The 22,106-nt window shown below is 39.0% G+C and overlaps 1 protein-coding gene across 6 annotated transcripts in view; it reads left to right on the top strand.

Moving 5' to 3' along the window:
• Positions 1-253: 253 nt before the first annotated feature.
• rgs17 (regulator of G protein signaling 17) overlaps positions 254-22,106 on the top strand; it is a 35,502-nt gene continuing 13,649 nt past the window's right edge. For 5 of the 6 annotated variants that reach the window (XR_015852514.1, XR_015852513.1, XR_015852512.1 and 2 more), the window contains exons 1-5: positions 254-415; positions 7,734-8,064; positions 13,271-13,401; positions 21,539-21,613; positions 21,699-21,930. Coding sequence is in view for 2 of the 6 variants with exons in the window: in XM_088351587.1 (XP_088207713.1) it covers positions 8,062-8,064; positions 13,271-13,401; positions 21,539-21,613; positions 21,699-21,930 (441 nt within the window). In the remaining 4 variants the exon portion in view is untranslated. Of the gene's footprint in view, positions 416-7,733; positions 8,065-11,150; positions 11,255-13,270; positions 13,402-21,538; positions 21,614-21,698; positions 21,931-22,106 lie in introns of all 6 variants that reach the window. The other variant, XM_088351588.1, reaches the window with a different exon arrangement.

The raw sequence follows: 22,106 nt of genomic DNA, 5'->3' as shown, positions 1-22,106 counted from the left end.
AGGCATGCTGTATCCGGCACACGGGCTGTACTTTGGTTACCCTTGTTTTACATTCTTTTCCAGAAATCTCGGTGGGAAATTGAGTTAAAAAATTACACAACAAAAAAATTGCTGCAAAAATATCTCGGGTTATTTTAAAGCATTTGCAAGCAACATTTAACACATTCAAGTGGCAAAACATCTGGGCCGACGATACCCGCTAATGATGGGCTGCAGAGCCAAGGAGCAGCGCGCATGCGCAGTGCATCCAGAGGCTCGTCGGCGTTCGGTCCTGAAGTGGGGCGGATGGACGGAAAAACGGCAGCGATGGACGCTCTGCAGCGAAATCCCCGTTAAAGATGCCCTCCGAGAGGCGTTGGGATCCCGCCGTGTGCACGTCCAACCTCCTGGGACAGTGACAGTCCGACACAAGGCGGTAAGACGACGTTTTATTCGGGCGCGCGACGAATCCGGGGGCGCACACACTGGTGGCGGAGGAGCTAGCTCGGTGATTAGCATGGCAGCTAGGTCGACATCCCCCCTCCTCCTCCTTTCCTTCACAAGACGCCTAGCGATGGTTCCTTAACTCGGATTGTGTTCGTCTCTGCCAGCTGATGGCTTTCGGGCTTCGATCGCGGCTGCGCTCGGATGAGCTCGAAGTAGCAGCTAGCCAGTGACGCTAATAATTCATATGCTGTTAGTTGATTCCACGGAAAATTGGAAAACGGGGCCCTCCTGCCGATGCAATTCAGTAAAACCTTGTTTTTCGCGGGGTTGCTCTTTACAAAGGTCCCGCCATAGTCAAAACCCGCGAGTAGAAACCTTTGCTTTTGAATTTTTCAAATACTCTATTGGACATTGAAACAAAAAAACAAACAAAAAAACAATTAAGTCAGTGTTTATTCGGGTGCATGGAATCCCTGAAAATGCTTGAATTTTATTGTGGTGTTTTCAGGGTTTGAAAAGTGCTTGAATTTTGGGTGAAGTGGTTGTTTACTCATGCTCGCGGATTCCTTATCTACTAGGGCAGTCAGGGCACCACTTCCTACCGTGTTTCTAGGGAAAGTACAGCCTGGCGGCGCCCGTCCATCTCCAGGCCATTTTTGGGTAGGGGTTTTGTCTGACATGTAACAAAAAGTACTGGTTTCCATGGTTACCAGGAGAAGCCTCCTGATCTGACTCTGACTTACACTGCACCTTCATCCCGTGAAATGTCTTGGGCAAGTACACCAAGTACACCATCCTTCTCCAGCTGTTTTTTTTTTTTTTTGTTTCTTCCTCACGTGAAACAGATAAAACTTGGTTTCCATGGTCCTCAGTAGCGGGAAAAGCCTTCTGATCTGACTCAGATACAGCACCTTCATCATCTGGTCTTTGTTTTCGGTGTAAAGCGTCATCACACTCTTTAGAGATGAACCGGACATCTGCACTGAAGGACAGAGGCGTGTGGCAATGCGGATACTATATCAAAGCCTTAAAATTGTTGCCATGCTTTTTGGTTGTCTGATTCAATAGAGCACGCACTAAATTTAAGAAATAATAATAAGTCTTTCCTTTTGGTAAAGGCGAAAGAAATGTTTTTTTGATCGGCACTACACATAGATGTGCAAGGCAATTTATGGCACTGGTCCATATTTGGTAAGTAATGAGTAAACTATCTTAAGGTTAAATGGACGAAAATAGCGGATCAGTTCATTTTTACAGTAGCTTAGTTCACACATAAGGTAAACTTAAGGATTGATTTTCCTTGGCTTGCACCCAGTTTAGAACATCATTAGTGTTGTTGGGATCAATAATGATAATATTGCTAACGGCAATTTATCAATAATTTTTATTATCAACAATAATTTAATGTATTATTTCTTCTTTGAATGGTACTGGAGAAATCGGATATTCGGCTTTGAAAGTACTTAGAAAGATCCTGAATTTGCCCATTAAAAAGGTGTACGAACCCTGTGCAATAGTAGACCTACATACAAGCTTAATTCATTCCAGGATTGTGCTCACAGCTCAAATTGCTCGTGTAACGATCACATATTCCCTATGTGAAATAATTCAAAGCTAATTGTTCCGTTTCTGACCTGCCAAAACGATCACAGTGAAACTAAAATAGCTATAATATACATCTTCCTGATCACTAAAAACTCAACTGAATAGTAATTAAACATACGAAATACGGTAATAAAATACATAAGATGAAATTAACAATATAAAATGCAAATTTATTATGAGTTGCTGTAACGAATGTGTGGTTCTGCCTCGGAGGTGTGCGAGTAAGATGATGTGTGAAGAGTGATGGTTCACAAATTTTGATTATAATAATACCTTATTGTACACTTAAAACAGGTATCACTTATTTGGTTCGTCCTCCTCTTCTCTGTTTTTTAGCAACAGAAATAAAACCTGCCTCGGAAATATTTGCAGCGCTGCGTAAATTCTTCTGCGACTTTGTGATCTGTGCTCGCTGCTTCCCGTTTGTATTCCTGGGCTTGGTCACTCACAAAGATAAAGCTCGTGTTTTTCTATTATTTCCATTATTACGTTTCAAATGTCATCATTCTTTTTTTATTCAGACACCGAACAAAAAGTCATAACAAGTAGATGCTATAAACTGCGTTTAATGAGATGCGAACAAAACAAACTTGCTAAAGGAATACAGGTACTCCGTGGGTTTAAGGGTGCAGAATAAGGTGCCTGACGGCAGGAAGCGTACGCGCAAACTGAACTGAACTGATGGTGGCTAAACGATCACGAGCGTCTCTTTTGGTAGACTCTGGGACTGCTCGTGAACAACATTTTCCTTGTAAAACAAGTCAAGTTCTGTTTATTTGTATAGCCCTTAATCACAAGAAGTCTAAAATGGCTGTACAGACCACAGACTATTACAGACAACAGACTATAATTACAGCATTCCTTGATCTAAAGCCTCCACGAGGGCAAGGAAAAACTCAATACCTCAGTTAGAGGAAAATAAAGAAACCTTGAGAAGGGAGCGCACATGAGGTAATCCCCCTTCCAGGATGACCAGTTTGCAATGGATGTTGCAATACGCGGACATCGTCAACATAAAACATTGATCATTCATACCCAACAGAATATACAGTAAGTGCGTTTCAAGCCTAGATGAGGATGCAGATCGAATCTCAGAGAGCAGAGTTTTCTACAGCACTTGTGTATCGAGAATCTTGTCCGTAAAGGTGCATATATATAAAGAGTTACCTTGTACTGTACTTTATGATTTTGTTTTGTTTTACAAATAACTTCTATACTATTATGATTTTAAAATAATCTTGCTGCTTGTGTTGCCCTAAGGGGCAGAAATAATTTCAGGACACTTCATTTTCACTTCACATGATACTTTTTCGCCCTCATGTGGACGTTATAGAAAACTGCATTTACCTTCCGGTCAGTTACCCAATATGATGAAAAACACTTATTGGACCCAAGCAATGTCTGGAGCCAGAATTAAAAGTTTTGAACAAGCATTATAAGAAAGGAAAACACATTGTATTCATCTTTATTCATTGGAAAAAAGTTAAGTATGTGTCCTGTTTGTCTTCTTATATTTAACTATTAGGGAGCGCCAAAGAGCCGCATGCTTCAGATCAAGCTTAGCGGGTGGAGAGGTTTAGCTTTGTTGGCGATAGAAAGCATCTTCCTCTCCTTTTGGGCCCCAGCTACCCATGCTTTTGTCGGTCTAGAGCCTTTTGATGGCATGACTTTTAGAGAAACTTGAAAATGAAAAATATTTGTGCATAATGTGTGTTCGGCATGCTGTTTTACCTGAGTGTAGAACTCAGACTGGAACGTCCTTGGCGCACAGGCAGACATAGGCAGAAAAGGGGCCCAGTGACCGTTTAACCGATCAAAATGCAGAACACAATGCACAATGAAAATCCGCAAAGTAGCAAAATTGCGATATGTAAACAGCGATACAGAAAAGGATTACTATATATCCAATCTCCGTGGAAACACTCAAAAATACACATCACTCGTCTCATGCCTTAGAATATCTCGCAGTCTGGACACTAGGGATGTTCCACACCACATTTTTCAAACAGTTACGCTGCCCAAATTGTGAGTATTCACTGATACTGCTCTCCCTTATCAAAACTAAATGTATGGAGGACAAATCCTGCCATATGAAGAAATAAATTGCTAAATACCCACAAATATAAGCCATAAACAAAGTCAAGTCAAGTCATGTTTATTTGTATAGCCCTTAATCACAAAGAGTCTCAAAGGGCTGCACAGACGGCAGAATATGCAAACTTCTTTCAATGATTCCCCCATCCCTTGATCTAAAACCTACTTGAGGTCAAGGAAGAATTCAAAAACCTCAACATGAGTAAAATAAAAAAAACGTGAGAAGGGACTGCACATGAGTGAAATCACCTCCTTTTCACCCCACTCAATAACCCAGAATTCTAAATATACGGACACACAAAAAAATACAATACAATTTAAAATATTTAAATAATATTTCACACTTAAGGTTCCAGTTTTCCATCTGTTAAAGGACTATAAAATATCCACTTGTTGATTGTTGACGAAAAAAATAACACATAAATAAATCACATAATACCTAAAAATATGATGTGAATGCAATTTAGTTGTATATTCACACATTTCGTCATGAATTGCGTTTATGTCATATAGGTAGGTATTAATTTGTTCATATTTATTTATTCATACAATTATTGTAATCTACAAAAGAATAATTATACTTTTAATAATTTGGGGTGGCAGTAGCTCAGGAGGTAGAGCGCTCGTCTTGGGATCAAGGATCCTAGTTTGAATCCCGGCTTGTCCGTGTTACATGTCGAATTGTCCTTGGGTAAGACACTGAACCCCTAATACCCCCAATAAGCAGGTTAGCGTCTTACATGGCTGCAATACAAGGCCGCTATTGGGAAATCATTGACTTAAAAAACACTATATAAATGCAGATCATTTCATTTCATTTCAATCAAACACCTTTAAATGCCACGAAAATACTTGGTCTTAATATTGCCTATGCAGTGTTGGAATTCTCTACTTAAATGACTTCTAGAAGGCAGACTATATAGGTATTGGATACCATCACAAGAACTGATATCTTGTAAAAGGCGGATATTGATAGATGTCAAAGAATGATTTCCAAAATCAGTCAAACCAGTGTAGCTCATTGTTTATCAGCCTTGTGTGAGCACACGTTTTTTCATTAAAATATCCCAAGGCCCACCTTAAATCAAAAATGTTTTAGAATTATTCCCTGGCAGTAGTTTCATGTTTTTTCAAAGCTTATCATGTTGCTAGAATAACGTTGTTGTTTTTTTTTTTAAATGATCATTTGTGGTCGTTGTGGCTCAGTAGGTAATCCGGGTTATCCAGATCGGTATCATTTTGTTTTATTCTGGGATTGGAAAATACTTTCAACCTTTTAGTTTTATCTAACTTTCTTTTTTTTTAATGAGAAATATAGCAAAAATAATTATTGTAATGTACAAAGATTAACTGCAAGTGGGAAAAAGTCGTTTTTGTTTTAGTAAAATAAGAAAAAAATATTCGAATCAGCAAAATGATGTGCATGAGTTTCCCCTTTTTTGTATTACATTATTTGTAAAATTGCAATTTTAAACAGCATCATCAAATAAAACATGTTATAAAGCTACCTGTACAACCTCATGAGCAGATGATTAGTCAACAACATAAAAATAAAATAGACTGCCACCTACTGATTATGGATGAATGTTGCAGTTACTTGGTTAATCTCTGCAAAGAAGCAAATACAATCAAATAACAGTGGCATGCTCTTTTGCTAAAATAAAATTGGCCAATTTCCTTCGCCACACTACACAAGGTCTGGCTACCAGTTAAGGGTGACCCCTGCCCACTGCTCAAAGATAGCTGGGATGGGCTCCAGCACCCCAGCTGCCCTACTGATGATAAGCGGTGCAGATAATGGATAACCTGAAGATAATTGATGGATAGAATGGATGAATATATTCTGGACTTTGACAACTGTTTTTTTCTGTCATCCCAGTAAACAGTGGGTAAAATAGTTCGAAGCGGTATTCCACTTTACTTTCTCGCTTCCCTCACAATAAGTACATTGTTCGATGCCGATTCAATCAGATCAGCCGAAATTTTGAATGCTGTTTCTTGTAGTTTTTTTTCATTTTTCATCTGAATTTGGCATGACCCAGTTTGAATTTGTAACATTCTGGCTCCTTGAGTCAATCAAGGTTAGCGTTATCGACCTTATTTTGTTCTCATTTTGCTCCTCTCAAGTTCGGCTTGTCCATGACCAACACCGAAAGCCCATTCCTCCAAGCTCTTTCAAGCTACATCCAGATGTTGCTGGATACAGAAACATGAGCGGATCCTGGAACGGACTGCTTCCATATCAGAGCCAATATCAGAACCAATGTCTAAGATTTCGGATGAATTAAAAAAAATCTGAAACATTTTTTTAAAATATCAGAATGATAAACAATAACAATATTGTATCACGAAACCATTAACATGGTTCGTACGAGTGCTTGAAATCCTTGAAAATGCTTGAATTTTTATGTTGTGTTTTCAAGGATTGAAAAGTGCATGGTGAAGTGCTTGTTAATGTTTGAAATGGTTCAACATGCGTCTCCAAAACATTTGCACACGTATTGTTCAGTTTCACAAATATATATTTGCGATTTACTCAAGATCTTAAAATCATATGTCTGGATGAATGCACACAAAAAAATAAAAATATCATATGTAAATCACAGATAAATTTGTGGATCTGCAAAATACATGATTTACAACGTATTTTTCTTATATTGCTACTGGAAAAATGTAAAAATTGGCTTTGGAAGTCCTTAAATAGTGCTTGGGGACGGCAGTAGCTCAGGAGGTAAAGCGCTCATCTTGGGATCAAAAGGTCGCAGGTTTGATTCCGTGTTATATGTTGAAGTGTCCTTGGGCAAGACACTGAATCCCTAATGCCCCCGATGAGAAGGTAGTTGCCTTGCATGGCTGACACTGCTATCGGTTAGTTAGTGTGTGTAAAACAGGAAAGTGTGAAGCACATTGTAAAGCGCTATGGGAGGTCTTCAGTGACTTGAAAAGCGCTATTTAAATTTACCATTTATTTATTTGAATTTGGCCATGAAAAAGGTGTTCGACTCCTCTACGAGCCTCACTGTAGAAATAGGCTGGACTTGCAGCCTTGCCAAAGCTTACTCTTCACACGCCGCTTCAGTCTCTTCCTGGATCCGAAAACAATCCACGTTGGACCGGGTGGTGATCAGAATTTCATAGCTCTATTCTTACTTTCCATAAAGTTCAACTAAATCGATCAATTTCTAGTCAATGTAACGAGCCGATAAAATAATACCTGTTGCTGTATACCTGTGCGCCCGCCCCTCTGTTTGACTGTTAGCAAACACCAGCCTAACAGAGTTGCGCACACAGACAGTCACGCCCATCCGACACAAATGCACACACACACACACACATTCTATACTAAGTATCAAAACCGCAAACAGTATACTGCGATACAGCTTGGGATTACTGTATATAATGTGATACTTACAGAAATAGAAATTAGAAAGAAATATTGTTAAAATGGCTGCAATGAATACATATTTTTGAACAAACGTGCGTGTGTCTCGTGCGTTTTGACTCTGTCTTAGATTTAAGACGAATATTGCATTGGGTCACTTTCAATGTTAAGCAAATATTAGTTGATAAATGTGCTTTACCTTTTTCTGTTTTTTTCATCCCCACAGATGCTGCACTTCCAAGTGCCCAAACGACCCATTGGTTGAGATTGAAGCAAGCCTACAAGGCTAGCTGGCAAGAGACACTGAAGGAGCGGTTGTAAACTGAGGAGAGATTTTGTTGGCCACCTTCGGTCAGGGATGGTGAAACCACAATGTGCTGCTGGTAAAAAAACCCACTTTGGCCTTGCCTTGACCCAAGCATCTCACCAGCTACCCAGGCGTTCCGTTAGCCAATATCCGACGCACTGCCCAGCAACCTTGCTATCAGCCAAGCAAACGGTTACCTCACATCATGACCACTCCGTCTGAAACTCTTGCAAGAACTTACTAATTCATGGTAAGATATGTTTTAAATAGGTGTGGGGATCTTTGAGTACCTCAAATTAGGGGGTACATTATTGAAGCATTTCTTCAATACTTTTCTCCCTCAGTAAGATTCAAACACCTGTTTTTTAATAACTGTGTTTCAGGGATACGCAATGACGTTAATGTTTAGTGAGGCATGTCAGATTTACTAATTATACGACCTACATCTTATTCGTCATTTGATTAGCATAGCAAGAAAGCTATATATATATATATATATATATATATATATATATATATATATATATATATATTTGTAGACTAGCATAGAAAAAACATGATGTGCTGTCTTGCCTTAACTTATGAATAAAGTTTATGCGCTGCTTATTTTGAATAACTGCATCAATAGATAGGTAATCATCCATTATGAATAAAGTTGCTGCAAAGCAAATAAATTACTAGTTGTTAGCTCCCTAATGCTGTCACTAATTTGATTATTTGGGGTCCAGGTGTGAGCCAAATCATAATCCCTCGTCTCACTATTCTCTCTGCCATGAGGCAAAAGAAATGTGTGCCTCACTCAGCATCTGCAGATGCTCAACGCAATGATAGTTTACATACTCATTGTATTAATAATATGCATAATATGTGATAGTTAAGAAATTTAGAAAAAATAAGTCCAGAAATTGTAAAAGTAAATAAGCTAACACTGAGTAAATAATAAGAATTTATATTTCCATCAGGCACAGCCTCACCTAACTCCCCTGACTGCTTGTCACTTTTGTATTTGTAAGAAAGTTAAACAAGAATTAAATTATTTTACATGTTTATGCAAACTTAAAACTCATCATGAACTTACTAACTCTGATTTAAGTAAAAATGACTACATAAGTATCTGAAAGGTAAAAAATATCTTTGTGTTTTTTATTTAATTTTTAAATAACAACGTTTCCTTGAGTCCGCGAATTTTATCAATAGTTGTCTTGTGTATCATAGAATTAAGCCGAAGCTTGTTCAAAATTCTGAAAAGATAGCCGGGTCTTTTTTTTCTTGGTAAAAACCTTTGGTTTTCTTATCACTTTTATTAAAAGCGCCGTTACAGTCATAACTTATCTGGTTAAGAGAAACATCCACTCACCATGTCCTGAGGCTGTGGAGTGCTATGACTGTTGCCTCTAACAGGCATATATATATATATATATATATATATATATATATATATATATATATATATATATATATATATATATATATACAACCGTGTCCTTTAATGTAGATAACCAATAACCATTGAACAAAAAAAGAATGAATGAGTGACTGTATGAAATTTGTTTCAACTACGAATTAACAAAAGGGAACTTCATGACATTTGCAGAAAACAAAAACAAAAAACAGCTGAACAATACAATTATATTATACACATACACGTGCCCAAAGGGAGTAGGCTGAAGCAGATGCTTTTAAGTGCCCACCCCTGTTATATATAATTTTCCTTGCATGGAATATTCAAAACTAAAACAAAAACACAGAACTTTACACCACAAAGTAAAATACAAAACAAGCACATATAACAATTCAAACTTTTAATAGTGTTGCTGACTCGTAAAGCACGTGATACCCAATGTAAAACTTAAGAAAAACAAAAAAAAGGAAAAAAAGTTTAATTATTTCATACCCATATTACGTTTAGGTAAAATAATTTCAAGTGGTGTCAGATTCCTGGGCTCACGTACTTTATGTGACTCGATCACCTCTACAGGGTTTACACTTTAGCACGACACAACTGGGATATAATGTTGAATTTTGTCTCGTTCTTGACACTTGAAACTAAAGGCAATTTTTTTTAGTGAGGTGTGCCTTTCAATGAGCATTTCTTAAGCTTTGTTTTGTGGGAGTGCCCAGCCCTAAGTTTCCCAGCCAGAAACGGGACCATGATATGTCGTTCCGAATTACCTAGAATGGTCCATTTAAATGTTATTTGACATATTTCATTAATTGAAATCAGGACATTTAGGAACTTATGAAAATATAATATCTTAATTGCAATCTGTCCAAGAATTGGAGCTTTCTTCTCCCTTAGCTCCAAAACAGCCTTTTTGGGGATTTAGTAAAGTCAGTGTTTTAGAGATCTTGCAGTTGAAATCCTAAGGTCTCTAGCTCAAAAACTAATACTTTTACTCATTAATATAGTATTTTCTGGACTATAAGACTCACTAACTTGCAAAATTTATAAAATCATAATTACATATAAGGCATTCCTGACTAAAAGCTGCATGAAGTCAAAGCAACCCTAGTTTTCAAAAAAAAAGTCGGATTTCGATGTATTTATTAATTTCCAATTCTATTTACAGTACTTTCCTTTAAAGAGGTCCGGATTTTGAGGTGACACCTGCAAATTTCTACATGTTATGTTTGTTTGTGTACCTTAGACAAGTTTTCTCCAGATTATTTCTTAGCTATGCTACTCAAATAATTAAGTTGATGTAACATAGAAATGTAACTTTTGTATTCCTTGTAAAGATAGACTGATGTCCCCCCCCATAATTGCTTATTTTTTATAACCAGCTTAATTTAGCTTATTTATTTTAATCATTATTCTGGCAGAAGAGACAATAGCTTCCCTAAACTACATTAAGTTTCTATTTGAAGTGGTTTAGTCCGACATGGAGGTAAAAATAATCACTAGCATAAAGTTTAGAATTAAAAGTTTAACCTTTAAAGATGTTTTAATGGGAGTCATATTACCTTTCAAGCTTGAACGCTGTAAGCTTTAACATTTTGAGCTGCTTTAACTTTTGAGTTCATTTGACTGCACTAAAATATTACTAATCTTACATTGCAGGTATTTATTGGCTTTCTTGCTGCACTTTAAGCACCAGAAGCCTTTTATAGGTCTTGTTTTCATGCACCAGCTGCCACGCTTATATTGTCAGTATGCATGTTACCCTCTTCACAACAAAGCAGTGTTCCGCTGTCATTTGCATCCAGCAGTACTGTTTTATTTTGTATTTTTTGTACACGGGCTCGTTGCCTGGTTTCTGAATCACTGATGCACTTTCAAATGGTCAGACCGACTCATTTGTATATCAGACATCCTTTCTCCTTGGTTTCTCATAGGTGGTGTCCCCATATGCAGACCAGGTGTATCAAGAACCATAAGATGAAACTCTGCTGTCCCATTTTCATATCACAAGTGTTAATGACAGTTTTGATATTAGCAGGTAAAAACTTTGAATTAAAGTCAGCTAAAATTCACCAAATTTGTTAGCTAAATCTCAGGAACTGTGATGCAGCAGGCTGGATCTGCAATAGCGCCTTTGTTCAGCAGCACGAGCCGGCTTTCCTAGGTTCGTATAACTTGTAGCAAGCCCGCCAGCTGGCCGCCTCGCTCACTGTTTGCTTATGAAATCAAATTACAGGCGTTCTGCGTGGTATTGTCTGTGTCACTTTTTAAATGACTTCTTAGAGAGAAGCGTTTTATTTAGACGAACCCAGAGTACTTGCTTCAATCTGGCTCGTAAAGAAAGGCTGCTGTGTGATGTTCGAGTAGTTCTCTTAACGCCTCCTCTTTTCACTTGTGTGAACAACCCCCTGCCCCATTTGCCCCCTCTCTCACAAATCCACATAATACAAAAAAACTTCTCACCCAAAGCCTTGCTCATGTCCGTCTTGCAAGCATGTGAAATGTCAGGGAAACCCCCTTCGGGCAACCATGGCAAGGCTCCATGGTTTCCAAGGTGGAAAACAGCATGCACCCAAATCATCCTTGAACGTTAGATAGTGACAACTCTGTTTGACCTCCAGGTTGTGTTTCCCATGGGAAAACATATCAAGTGCTTAAACTGTATCCATCTTGAAACCCTTATGAACTTCTGAGGCAATGTATTAAGTAGTATTAATTTACTTTCACTCATGAAACTAATTAATTGGTTGTTACAAAGGGTAAGCAATCATGCACTGATCACTTACCGTATTTTCCTCACGGTAGAGCGCATCCTGAATTTTTTTTATATTTTTTTCATATAAAAGGTGCAACTACAGTTTGGGCTGGAGTTTGGGCAAAATATAAAAAGTACTGTATTTGTGCTTTGTTTGATCATTTGGAACATATTGATACTGAACATACTGATTACAATTGCACAACTTTTAATGGTAGGGGAATCAAACTCAGGTTGTGGTGGGAGCGCACCGGAGCCTAAAGACTCACCACTAGTGATACTAATGACACAAGAAAAGGCATTAGTTTTTATCTCATCATCACACTATTTTTAGTTATGGTAACAAATTGTTGATGTTAGTGGGCCTAAGAATTCAGTTGTTTTGAACTTGAATGAAGAAAAAGGGATTGTGGAGAGTAATTCAGTCATCGTGAAAGAAATAAATAAACGCATGGTCACACATAAACGTCACTAATAATGCTTAGTTTGAGCTGAGAAAAAAAACAATAAAAGAAATTATACAGATCTTGAATCACTTTTTGTTTTCCAATTTTTCTAATATTTGGTAAAATAGTTTGATAATGAGATAAGAGCTTAAGCCAGGGGTGTCTAAACTTTTCAAAACCAGGACAGATTTGGTAAGCTGAAATTGTGTGAGTGCCGACAGGTTCAGCCTGGCTTCACGGTCTCAAATAAATTTTGTGAAAGATTTGCAGTACTTGGTTATCAGCGTCTCGGCCCTGTGGCTCACTTTGTAGAATTTATATTTGATCCGCAGGGTCTTGTGAAAAAGCGCTGCTGTTCCATTAAAACAGCTTCACTTTTTTACAGCGTTCGTTTACAATTAGCTAGTGGTAGTCAGCATGTTTGGTTTGGCAGTGCCTCTTGACATATTCTTTGAATACAACCATTGTTTCTTGGCAAATTAGGCAGATGCAGTTGTTTCGAATTTCGGTGAAAAGGGTTTTTATGTATTCCAAGTGGTTTAGTGAATAGGATTTGGGTCACTCCACACTGCAATCTGGGTCGATTCCCAATGCATCAACTGTTGCGACCTTTGTTATGCAATTGTGGTCAGCGATAAAATATATAGATTGATCAATAATTGCACAATATGGTAACGTTCATGTTGTAATGTTGTAATTTCCCGACCAATTTCGTTTTTTTTTTTTGGGTGCGCCTTTTAGTCCTGAAAATACAGCAATTTCTTGTTATTCATTTTGCTAAGTACAACAATTAATGCCAACTGTCAATGTTTCTTTAATAAACTATGTATGTTTTTTTCTGTGTCTGCTAAAGCCCCAGAGTGTGAGTGGAGTGGAGATGAGAAAAAGGCAGGCGGCGCACATCGAGGCCCCACCACAGGTCCCTGGACACCCTCGACCCAACACCTGTTGCCTCTGCTGGTGCGGCTGCTGCAAATGTCTGTGGTAGGTCCAATTCTTCTCTTCGAGCTGGTGAAAAAGATGCATTTAAATTAGAGGTCGACTGATTATCGGCAACGAAATTTGGGAATTTGAGCGATATCGGGGCTAATAATCGGCATATTATTAGCCCGATTAAGCCGATTATTAATCACCACACAGAGCAACATCTGAGCCAAACTTTTCTCTTGCTCTCCTGCCTTCTGTCTCGGTTGCGACCCACCTGTTAAGCAACCGGGGGCGAAGCCACTGAGGCAAGAAGCCTACTCCGCATTGTGCGCAGTGGGAGACTGCAGACTGGGGCGAGAGTTTGGGCTCTTTCTAATTTTTCACAATTTTTCTTTCTCCACTCCCATTTGTGACTACCCTTGACTGAAACGTCAAGGAAATGTCGTCAACATGCAGTGTCACACACATGGAAACAGACACTACCAGTGTCTCACTCCCTTTCACGTAACACAAACTCAGATTTCCCATGCTTCTCAGCGTTTCGCTTCTGATAGAACGAGTGTCGCGATCGTAGTCCCTACAATGTGTTTATTAAGAGACATTGATAAACGTAATTGAAACGAAAAAGCAATCGTTGTCTTTACAATATGTTTACTAAGGCATATTACCCCGAACGCCACCATCACTGGAGGTGACCCAATGGAGCTTAACGCTATACTATTTACGACCATGACTAGTTATAAACAAGTTGGCTTTATATAGCGTGCTATAGCGGTGTTATTCTAACGCATGTTTATTGTACGTAGTTGTTCACTGATTGCTGTAGCCAGAAAATACCCTGGTTTTATTGAATTTCCCAGTGTAAACAAATGTTTGAATTGGATTTAAAATCTGACGACTGTTTGTGAAGTAAGACACACTTCAAACATAATGTGTGGCTATGGAAGACTACAGAAGAATATCACATTTATTAGTTATGTTAGTTATGTTGAAATAATGTTTTATTCACGGTAAAATCTTTCAGAGTGCTATCAAAATTTTATTTGAATTCATAGCAAATATTTTTTGTATCTTTTTGCAATATTAAACATTTCTTACGCCAATTTTCAAGCTTTTACAGCAAATCAATATCGGGTCCTAATATCGGTTATCAGCCTCCTCTTAATATGTTAATTGGTACTTGGTAAAAACCCATATCAGTCGATCTTTAGTTAAATTACACATCATCATCACTACTTGTCATTCTTTGAGAAACCTGTTTTTGGTTTAACTTTTTTCTTCGGCCCAAAACTGAAATTGAAATTTTGGTCATTTTCAGGTCAAAACTTTTCAGGGCTGAAAATTTGGTGTATCCTTAGTTTATATGTAAGGCCTTCTCAAGTGCCTATCGCCAAACCATTACACAGGCAACAATTTTCATACTATGCATGTGAGATTTCTTTTAATCTAGAAGATACACCATATCTCTTAGTTCTAAGGGGAACAAACTATGAACTTTTCTAAAATTTAAATGGGGGTGTGCAACTTATCGTAGATAAAAAATTCAAGAGAACTCTCAGGATTACAATGGGTCATCTTCAAATATCCATCCATCCATTATCTGTACCGCTTATCCTCAGTAGGGTCGCGGGGCATCTTCATATAATTAACAGAAAATTAATTTAGTTCTGGCCCATGTTGCAAGAAGACCTCCCTTATGGGGTCGCCCCTTGGCACAATTGCCAGTGATGGCAGTAGACGACATGCAGAACCTACAGCTGCATCACTTGGGCATTTGAATGCATTGTCTCTCTCGCAGGAGTCTATCTGAAGTGGTGGAAGGCTGGCAGCTTGTCCAGCCTGTAAAGAAGTCTCCCTAAAAGCCAAAGTTTGAATGACTTCCATGCGGATCAGACTCTTTTTTTCCCCCCTCCTAATCTTTTTTTTTTTTTTTTGTATGTTTGTCTATAAAACTTCCTAATCTTGTTTCGCTTCATCTCACTCATCCCCTCTAACCCGGGCCTCACCCGCAATCATGCAATTCCTTTCTATTTCGATCCTCTCATCACATGCAAAACAGCTGTGAAGAACAGCCTGTATATTTAGCCGTATTGTGAGGGCGCCAGGGGGCTGCGGCCTGCTTACCCTATTAGAGGCAGCACAATAGGGACTTTGACAAGAGCCGGCGAGAGGAAGCAGAAATCCTCCATGGTGGGACAAAAATAGACGGCGCAGTGTCTGTTGCATTATGGACCACTGCGAGTGTGACAGAGTTGTGGTGGATGGAGGGAGGTTAGCATGTGTGTTTAGCGCGTTGACAGGAAGCCATTGTTCACTTGATGCGTGGCAGTATTTAATGCACATTGTCTAACTCATTTGAGGCTCGCAAGCATTTACCCAGCATGACTAATAGCTGTGTGATACAATCCTGGAAAAATGCCACTTTTATGGGGTGAATGCTGCAGACAAATCTTGGCAGCATTTTTCTTTTCTTTTTTTGATTATCCCCCAAAAAGAATACCATGAACCCAATTACAATATTTTTTATTCCACCAAAGGAGTTACAGCAATGTATTCCCTCTCCATTTTGTCACACAAAAATATTTGGTACCAGAATTATAACAGAAAATGAAAAAAAAGGAATCAGGATTAGAGGTAAAACTGAAAAATGTATTATGGCCTGCAGGTACTTAGCTTGAACCAGCCCAGACCACCCAATTAATTTACCGTATTTACTTGTGTATAGCGCATATTTTTTTTTCACCTAAAAATATCTCACGTTAAACACAATATTGTACCATATTATCGCAAAACACTGGTTGGAACAAGATTCAAATCCGGGTTGTGACAGTGAGTGCGCTGAACTTTAACCACTGGACCACTAGTGATATAAATAACATATGATAAGGCAATTGAATTATTTTTCCTTATACTATCTTTAGACACGACACCACAGACTAATGTTATTTCCATTGTGCATTTCACATGTTACAGTGACAATAAATATGTCACTTAAAATGCTTGGAATAAAATAGAAAAAAAACCAATTGAGTTCCTTTTCATTGTGAAACGCAGAGCAAAATTTACATTCGTCTCTGAAACCGTGACCAAAAATTGTGTGATAATGAGATAAAATCAACTGCCTTTTTGCATGTTACGTGTATTCCACTGGTGGTATTATGGTTAGAAATGAACACCGGCTGTGATTTTTAGACTGTGGACTTTAATGAAGGACGAATAAGAGCTTGCTCTGTCCACTCCACGCATCGGCCCGGTATTGCAGTACCTCCGGGAACGGTGCATTCGCAATGATCGCAGCAAGGCTTTAGGGCTAGGACCTTAGCTTGGCCTTTTGGCTGAGAGTAAGTGTCCCGGCTTCTAGTCTTTGTAGCGTATTATGAACTGACCGATAACGGATAATGGATAATGAATAACGAAGATAGATCAATAACCCTTAAAAACCCCCCACTTTCACGTCGCGACTCGAGTTTGATTCCTGTGCCATCCAACTATAAGGTGTTAGCTGAGAAAGGGGAATACAGGTTTTTACGATTACTAATAGAAAATTATGGTGGGGGTGCGATGTACACAAATAAATACAGTAATTTGCAGGCGCTAGCACAAAGCGAAATTCAAAATTGTATACTCTATTTTTGTTTTTTTTTTGACGACAATTATTTGTTTTATCTAACATGCTACCAAAAAATTGCAAAACATTTGCTATTACCCTCCAAGAAACAATTCATTTGTTCACTCGAAACCCCTTTGAAGAGGCAAAAGAGTCAAGTTTAGAATCGAAGCAAGATTAGAGTTTAATAATTTTAGCTCTAAAGGTCAAATACTGTGATGCAAGCCGGTTTAATGGAAATTTACACGGACATTCGCAGTCTAAGGGGCCGGTCACACAGCCATTTGCGGCTGAATCACGGCTAAAATTTTGCGTTTTTTTTTTTTTTGCCCGTGGTTGCCCGCGATGGAAAATGCGCAAAATTGGCCAACCCGCTGTTCATCGGTGGTATGCCCGCAAAACAGACGCTGGCGACTGTTCCGCTTCCTCATCGCGTCATTTCCGCGTCATTTTCTCGTGTGGACCACGGGTATAAAAGCTCCCGAGCCGGTGTTGTGCCCAAATCCGACTCCTACGCAAACCGCCCTCGCGTGAACGCGCATTCTGCTGTGATCGCTTTTGTTGGAAGCGTGCATTGACGTTGGTGACTTTTTCATCAGCGTTAACAAACGCATTTTGTAGAATACGATCGCACTTTATTGTTTAAATAAACGCGTTATATAGACTAGGTTCTCCCAATTGTTATAATTAGCTCGCTTTATTGTTTTAATAAGCGTTTTATATAGAATATGATCGCTTTTGTTGGAAGCGCAGCAGAATGCGCGTTCACGGGAGGGGGGGAGGATTTTATATACGGTGTGCATTACCGTTCGATTACGTTCACAACAAAAACAAAGACGGAATGGTTTAAGTTGTATTACATTCCCAACAAATGCAAGACGAAGTGGTTTTGGTTCTATGTTCGCCATTACATTCCCTAAAAGTGATATAAAAATGAGATAAAACGAGGTAAAAGTGGTTGTAGTAGCGAGGGGATGCAAATCTCGGCAGGAATGCATTTTCTCGGCAAAACACCGGGCTCAAGACACAGTCCCGTGAAGATCAAGATTTCAAGCTATGGCACCGAAGAAGCCAATATGTTATTATTGTAATAGGTTTTCATATTTGATTTTATTATCTTGTTATGAAATTAAAAGAAATGTCAAGAAATAAAAATGGATTAAGACGAGGTCACTACGCTGACGGGGATCCATGTTCACCCCCTTGACGTCTCGAGCACAACTGACGTGTGCTCGGCAAATCGCGCTGTATATACGCGGAGAAAGGCGTTTGACCGTCACACGCGTAACACGCTAATTTCTCGTAATAACACCGCGATACAGGCGCAGAACATGCTATTACCATGCTCCACCCACGATTACCCGCTGAAATTTCCCGTCCTACCCATGTGGAACCACGCCCTGGCCGCGGCCAGAGCACGTCGTTCCGCGTCATTTCCGCGTCATTACCTCGTGTGCCGCCCGCGGTTAACACGTGCTCAAAGTTTTGAGCAGCCCGAAACTTTTTCGCGCGGCCAACCGCGTGTGAATTTCCGACCGCGAGTAAAGCACTGCTGTATCTCGTCTATATGGCAGTCTCAAAGCGTCCAACAGTGCCTAACAGCGTCTGCCTCGATACGCCCGTTAAAGGCTGTTTACCCGCGCTCTAAAGAATTGAGCAGCGCAAACATTTTTCGCGCTGCCACCCGCGCGCGAATTTCCGACCGCGTGTTAAGCACTGCTGTATCTCGTCTGAATGGCGATCTCAAAGCGTCCAATAGCGTCCGCCTCACAGGCAGAAATTTCTGGCCGTGATTCAGCCACAAACGGCTGTCTGACCGGGCCCTAACAAAAGGACTCTCCAGTGATTATGGACTATTGTTCATCAAGATATTAGAAAAAAAAAAAGCAAAAATCAGTAAGAGAGGCTTGGGCCCTTCCCAACTAAACGTAGATAATTGACATTTTGGGCCCAACCAAGCCTGGATTTCTGAATCCTGGCATAAGATCTTACCTCAGGATCAAGTAAGGACATAACACAAACATATTTTGTAAAAATAAGTTCACAACTTGGATATGCAGTGGTCTGTAAATTGTTTTTTTCAGTTTTTTATGTTAAAACTACCATGAAATTTAGGTCTGAATGCTAGCATTGTGCATTTCTGTTACTGCCAAGAAACAAATAATGCATGTGTTGTGTTTGCCTTGATCACAAGCTAGTAGACTGACTTGTCTTTTTACAATTGCAAAACTACCGGTATATTTGCAGGAAAACATTTACAGTACTTGTTTTTGATGAATTTCTCCAAGTGAGAGCTGAAGATGTCAAATCTAACAATGTAGGGGGAAAACAATTAAAATTACAACAATAAAAAATTAACACATTAAAAAGGATATTGTTAGATGGAAATTATAAAGAAGATATAGACATTTGGCGGTACGGCGGATGGGTGGCTAGCGCGCGGCCCCACGGTGCGGCGGCCCAGGGTCCAGCTTCCGCAGCCTTCCCGTGTTGAGTTTGCATGTTTTCCCGTGCTTGCGTGGGTTTCCTCCAGGCACTCCGGTTTGCGCCCACATGCATGTCAGGTTAATTGGCCGGTCCAAATTGTCCCTAGATGTGAATGAGTGAGTGAGTTGTCTGTCTCTGTGTGCCCTGCAACTGTCTGGCAACCAGTTCAGGGTGTCACACTGCTCGAAGATAGCTGGGATGGGCTCCAGCACCCGTGTGACCCAAGTGAAGATGAGTGGCGCAGAAAATAGGGGGATGGATTGGTATAGACATTATTTAAATTAAAAGCAAAATTTTATCTGACATTACCAAAAAAAATTGTACTTGTTTGACTTTAAAAAATATTTAAAACAAATGAATGAAATATTTCATTCTTGTAAAATTGCAGTCGTATCAGAAAAATGAAAAATATTATGAAATATTAAGATATACAGCTGCAATATCCTTTTAGAAAAAAAAACAAATATGAATTCCAGCAAGGGTCTAACTTCTTAGAATTAAAAAAATAAATTACAAGACTGAGATTGTTTTCCGGGAAAAAAAACAACTATTGTTTTCTCACACTGCTTCTTTGTATGAGGGTATCAAAAAAAAGTCTTTGAACTTGTAATTTTTTTCTGGAAAAACAAATTCTTCAGACACAAACAATTTCCTAATTAGCCTTAAGAAAAAAACATTTTTTTAATTAACCGTTTTTTTTTAACAGACCTTTCTCAAGATACAACTTTACACTTTTTCTAGAATAAATCATTTTGCAAACAACATTATTGGCTTTATACGCATTTTGGTTGGAGTTGTATGTTATTGCATTATTAATTTAACTTATTTATTGCTATAACATAATTACGTTTTCAGAAGCATTGTCTATGAGTGCCAACACATAAACACATATGTTTTTTGTTTGTTTATTTGTTTTATTAAAAATATATTATTGTAAATGTTTTAGCATAGCTCATCAATAAGTATAAAGTCTTTGGGAATGATTCATGGATTACATGGCTGGGGTGGCTTTGATCAGATTTTTGTCCACACACCTAGCAGGCCCCCACATCCTTGAGTTGCTTCCTGTATCCAGCAAATGAGCGTGTGTGGGTGGCGCACTGAAGCACTTTGGTGAGGGAACAGAGCATATTCCTATCAAAAAAAGATGACAAAGTCCCATCATTATCGTCTGGTCAAAGAAGGATGTCATTTGATACACGAACGAGGAAAAACGATAGCCATGGTGACCAAAGAAATCGGGCGCTGAGAAGTCCTTACAAAATTCAGGCATCTTTCATGCGTAGTTCGTTCATAGGTTCAGTGTTCCTGCATTAAAATGTTATTTTCCAAGTGAAGTGCCCTTCTGTTTATGGAAAGCATTGTTTAGGTAATGTAATTATCACCAATGCAAATAAAAAAGCACCAAAGTGAAAGTTCTGCTTAAAATGCGTCATTTCACAAAAAACGAGGTTTTCCTGAACATGAGTATTTTCAAGAAACTTGGCAACTTTCAACTTTTGTGTACCTAACATCAGACATGGGACCAAGTCACACATGTGCAAGTCTCAAGTAAGTCTCAAGTCTTCACCTTCAAGTCCCAAGTAAGTCCCAAGTATTTTTTTCTTGGGCAAGTCAAGTCACAAGTCAAGTCCCGAGTCTTAGATTGCCAAGTCCAAGTCAAGTCACAAGTCATAAAAACAGCGACTCGAGTCGACTCGAGTCCAAGTCACTAAGTCTCAAGTCCCCATGTCTGCCTAACATTAATGAAAACTACAAATGTCCTTTTCTAATGAAAGGTGAGGGTTGAATCTTTTGATCTGTCCTATGCCGATATAGGTAAAAAAATGATTTCATGTTGGCCTTCAAGAATGATTTATAATGGCAAAAATTGTGTGGAATTGGTTTTTCCCATCTGAGAGAAACGTCTGACATTGAGTCCGTTTATTTCCACTTATTCACTTGATTGTATTCGTCTCTAGTACACTTTTGATTAATGTAATCTTGAATTCAGAGGCCACATAGACCACTGCACTATTTGACTCCTGAAGTGAAAATTTTCAGCTAGCTAATGCATGCTATTGTACTGTAAGTAAAAACCTGCCTCTTAATCCCATGCAGGAGTGAAGACAGGATGGAGAGAAGTGAACGTCAGACCTGTACCAAGATGGACAGTATTGAAGCTGCAGAAGAACAGTAAGCCATTATCCTCTTAGGCCTCTGCTTTTCCTTGTCACGACTGCTGTGTCTTGATTTATAGTATCTCCCACTGTCGCCGCAGACAACCCAGCCTTGACGAGGTGCTATCGTGGTCTCGGAGCTTTGAGATGATGCTGCGCTCGCTGGAGGGGAGAGAGATTTTCCAGGAGTTTCTGAGGTCAGAGTACAGCGAGGACAATCTCCTCTTTTGGTTGGCGTGCGATGAACTGAAGAAGGAAACTGATCCCTCGGTGGTGGACGAGAAGGCCAGGATTATATATGAAGACTACGTGTCCATACTGTCGCCAAAAGAGGTTTGCATTTTGTCTTTACTTAAAGACTACCTTTTTGTTTGAAAGCAAACAATAAAACCTGGAATGCAAAAGACCAAGGCAAAGTTGTTAACTGCTATATGAACCCAGTTTTTGTGTACCTTTAGCAATAAAGCCCATACAGTGATCCCTCGGTATAATCAGGTTTACTTTTCACA

The sequence above is a fragment of the Urocampus carinirostris genome, chromosome 13 (genome assembly GCF_059441175.1).
Source record: "Urocampus carinirostris isolate Australia breed hairy pipefish chromosome 13, RoL_Ucar_1.0, whole genome shotgun sequence".
NCBI lineage: Eukaryota > Metazoa > Chordata > Actinopteri > Syngnathiformes > Syngnathidae > Urocampus > Urocampus carinirostris.
Note: the sequence above shows the minus strand (reverse complement) of the source record. Positions and strands in the feature narration are given on the sequence as shown.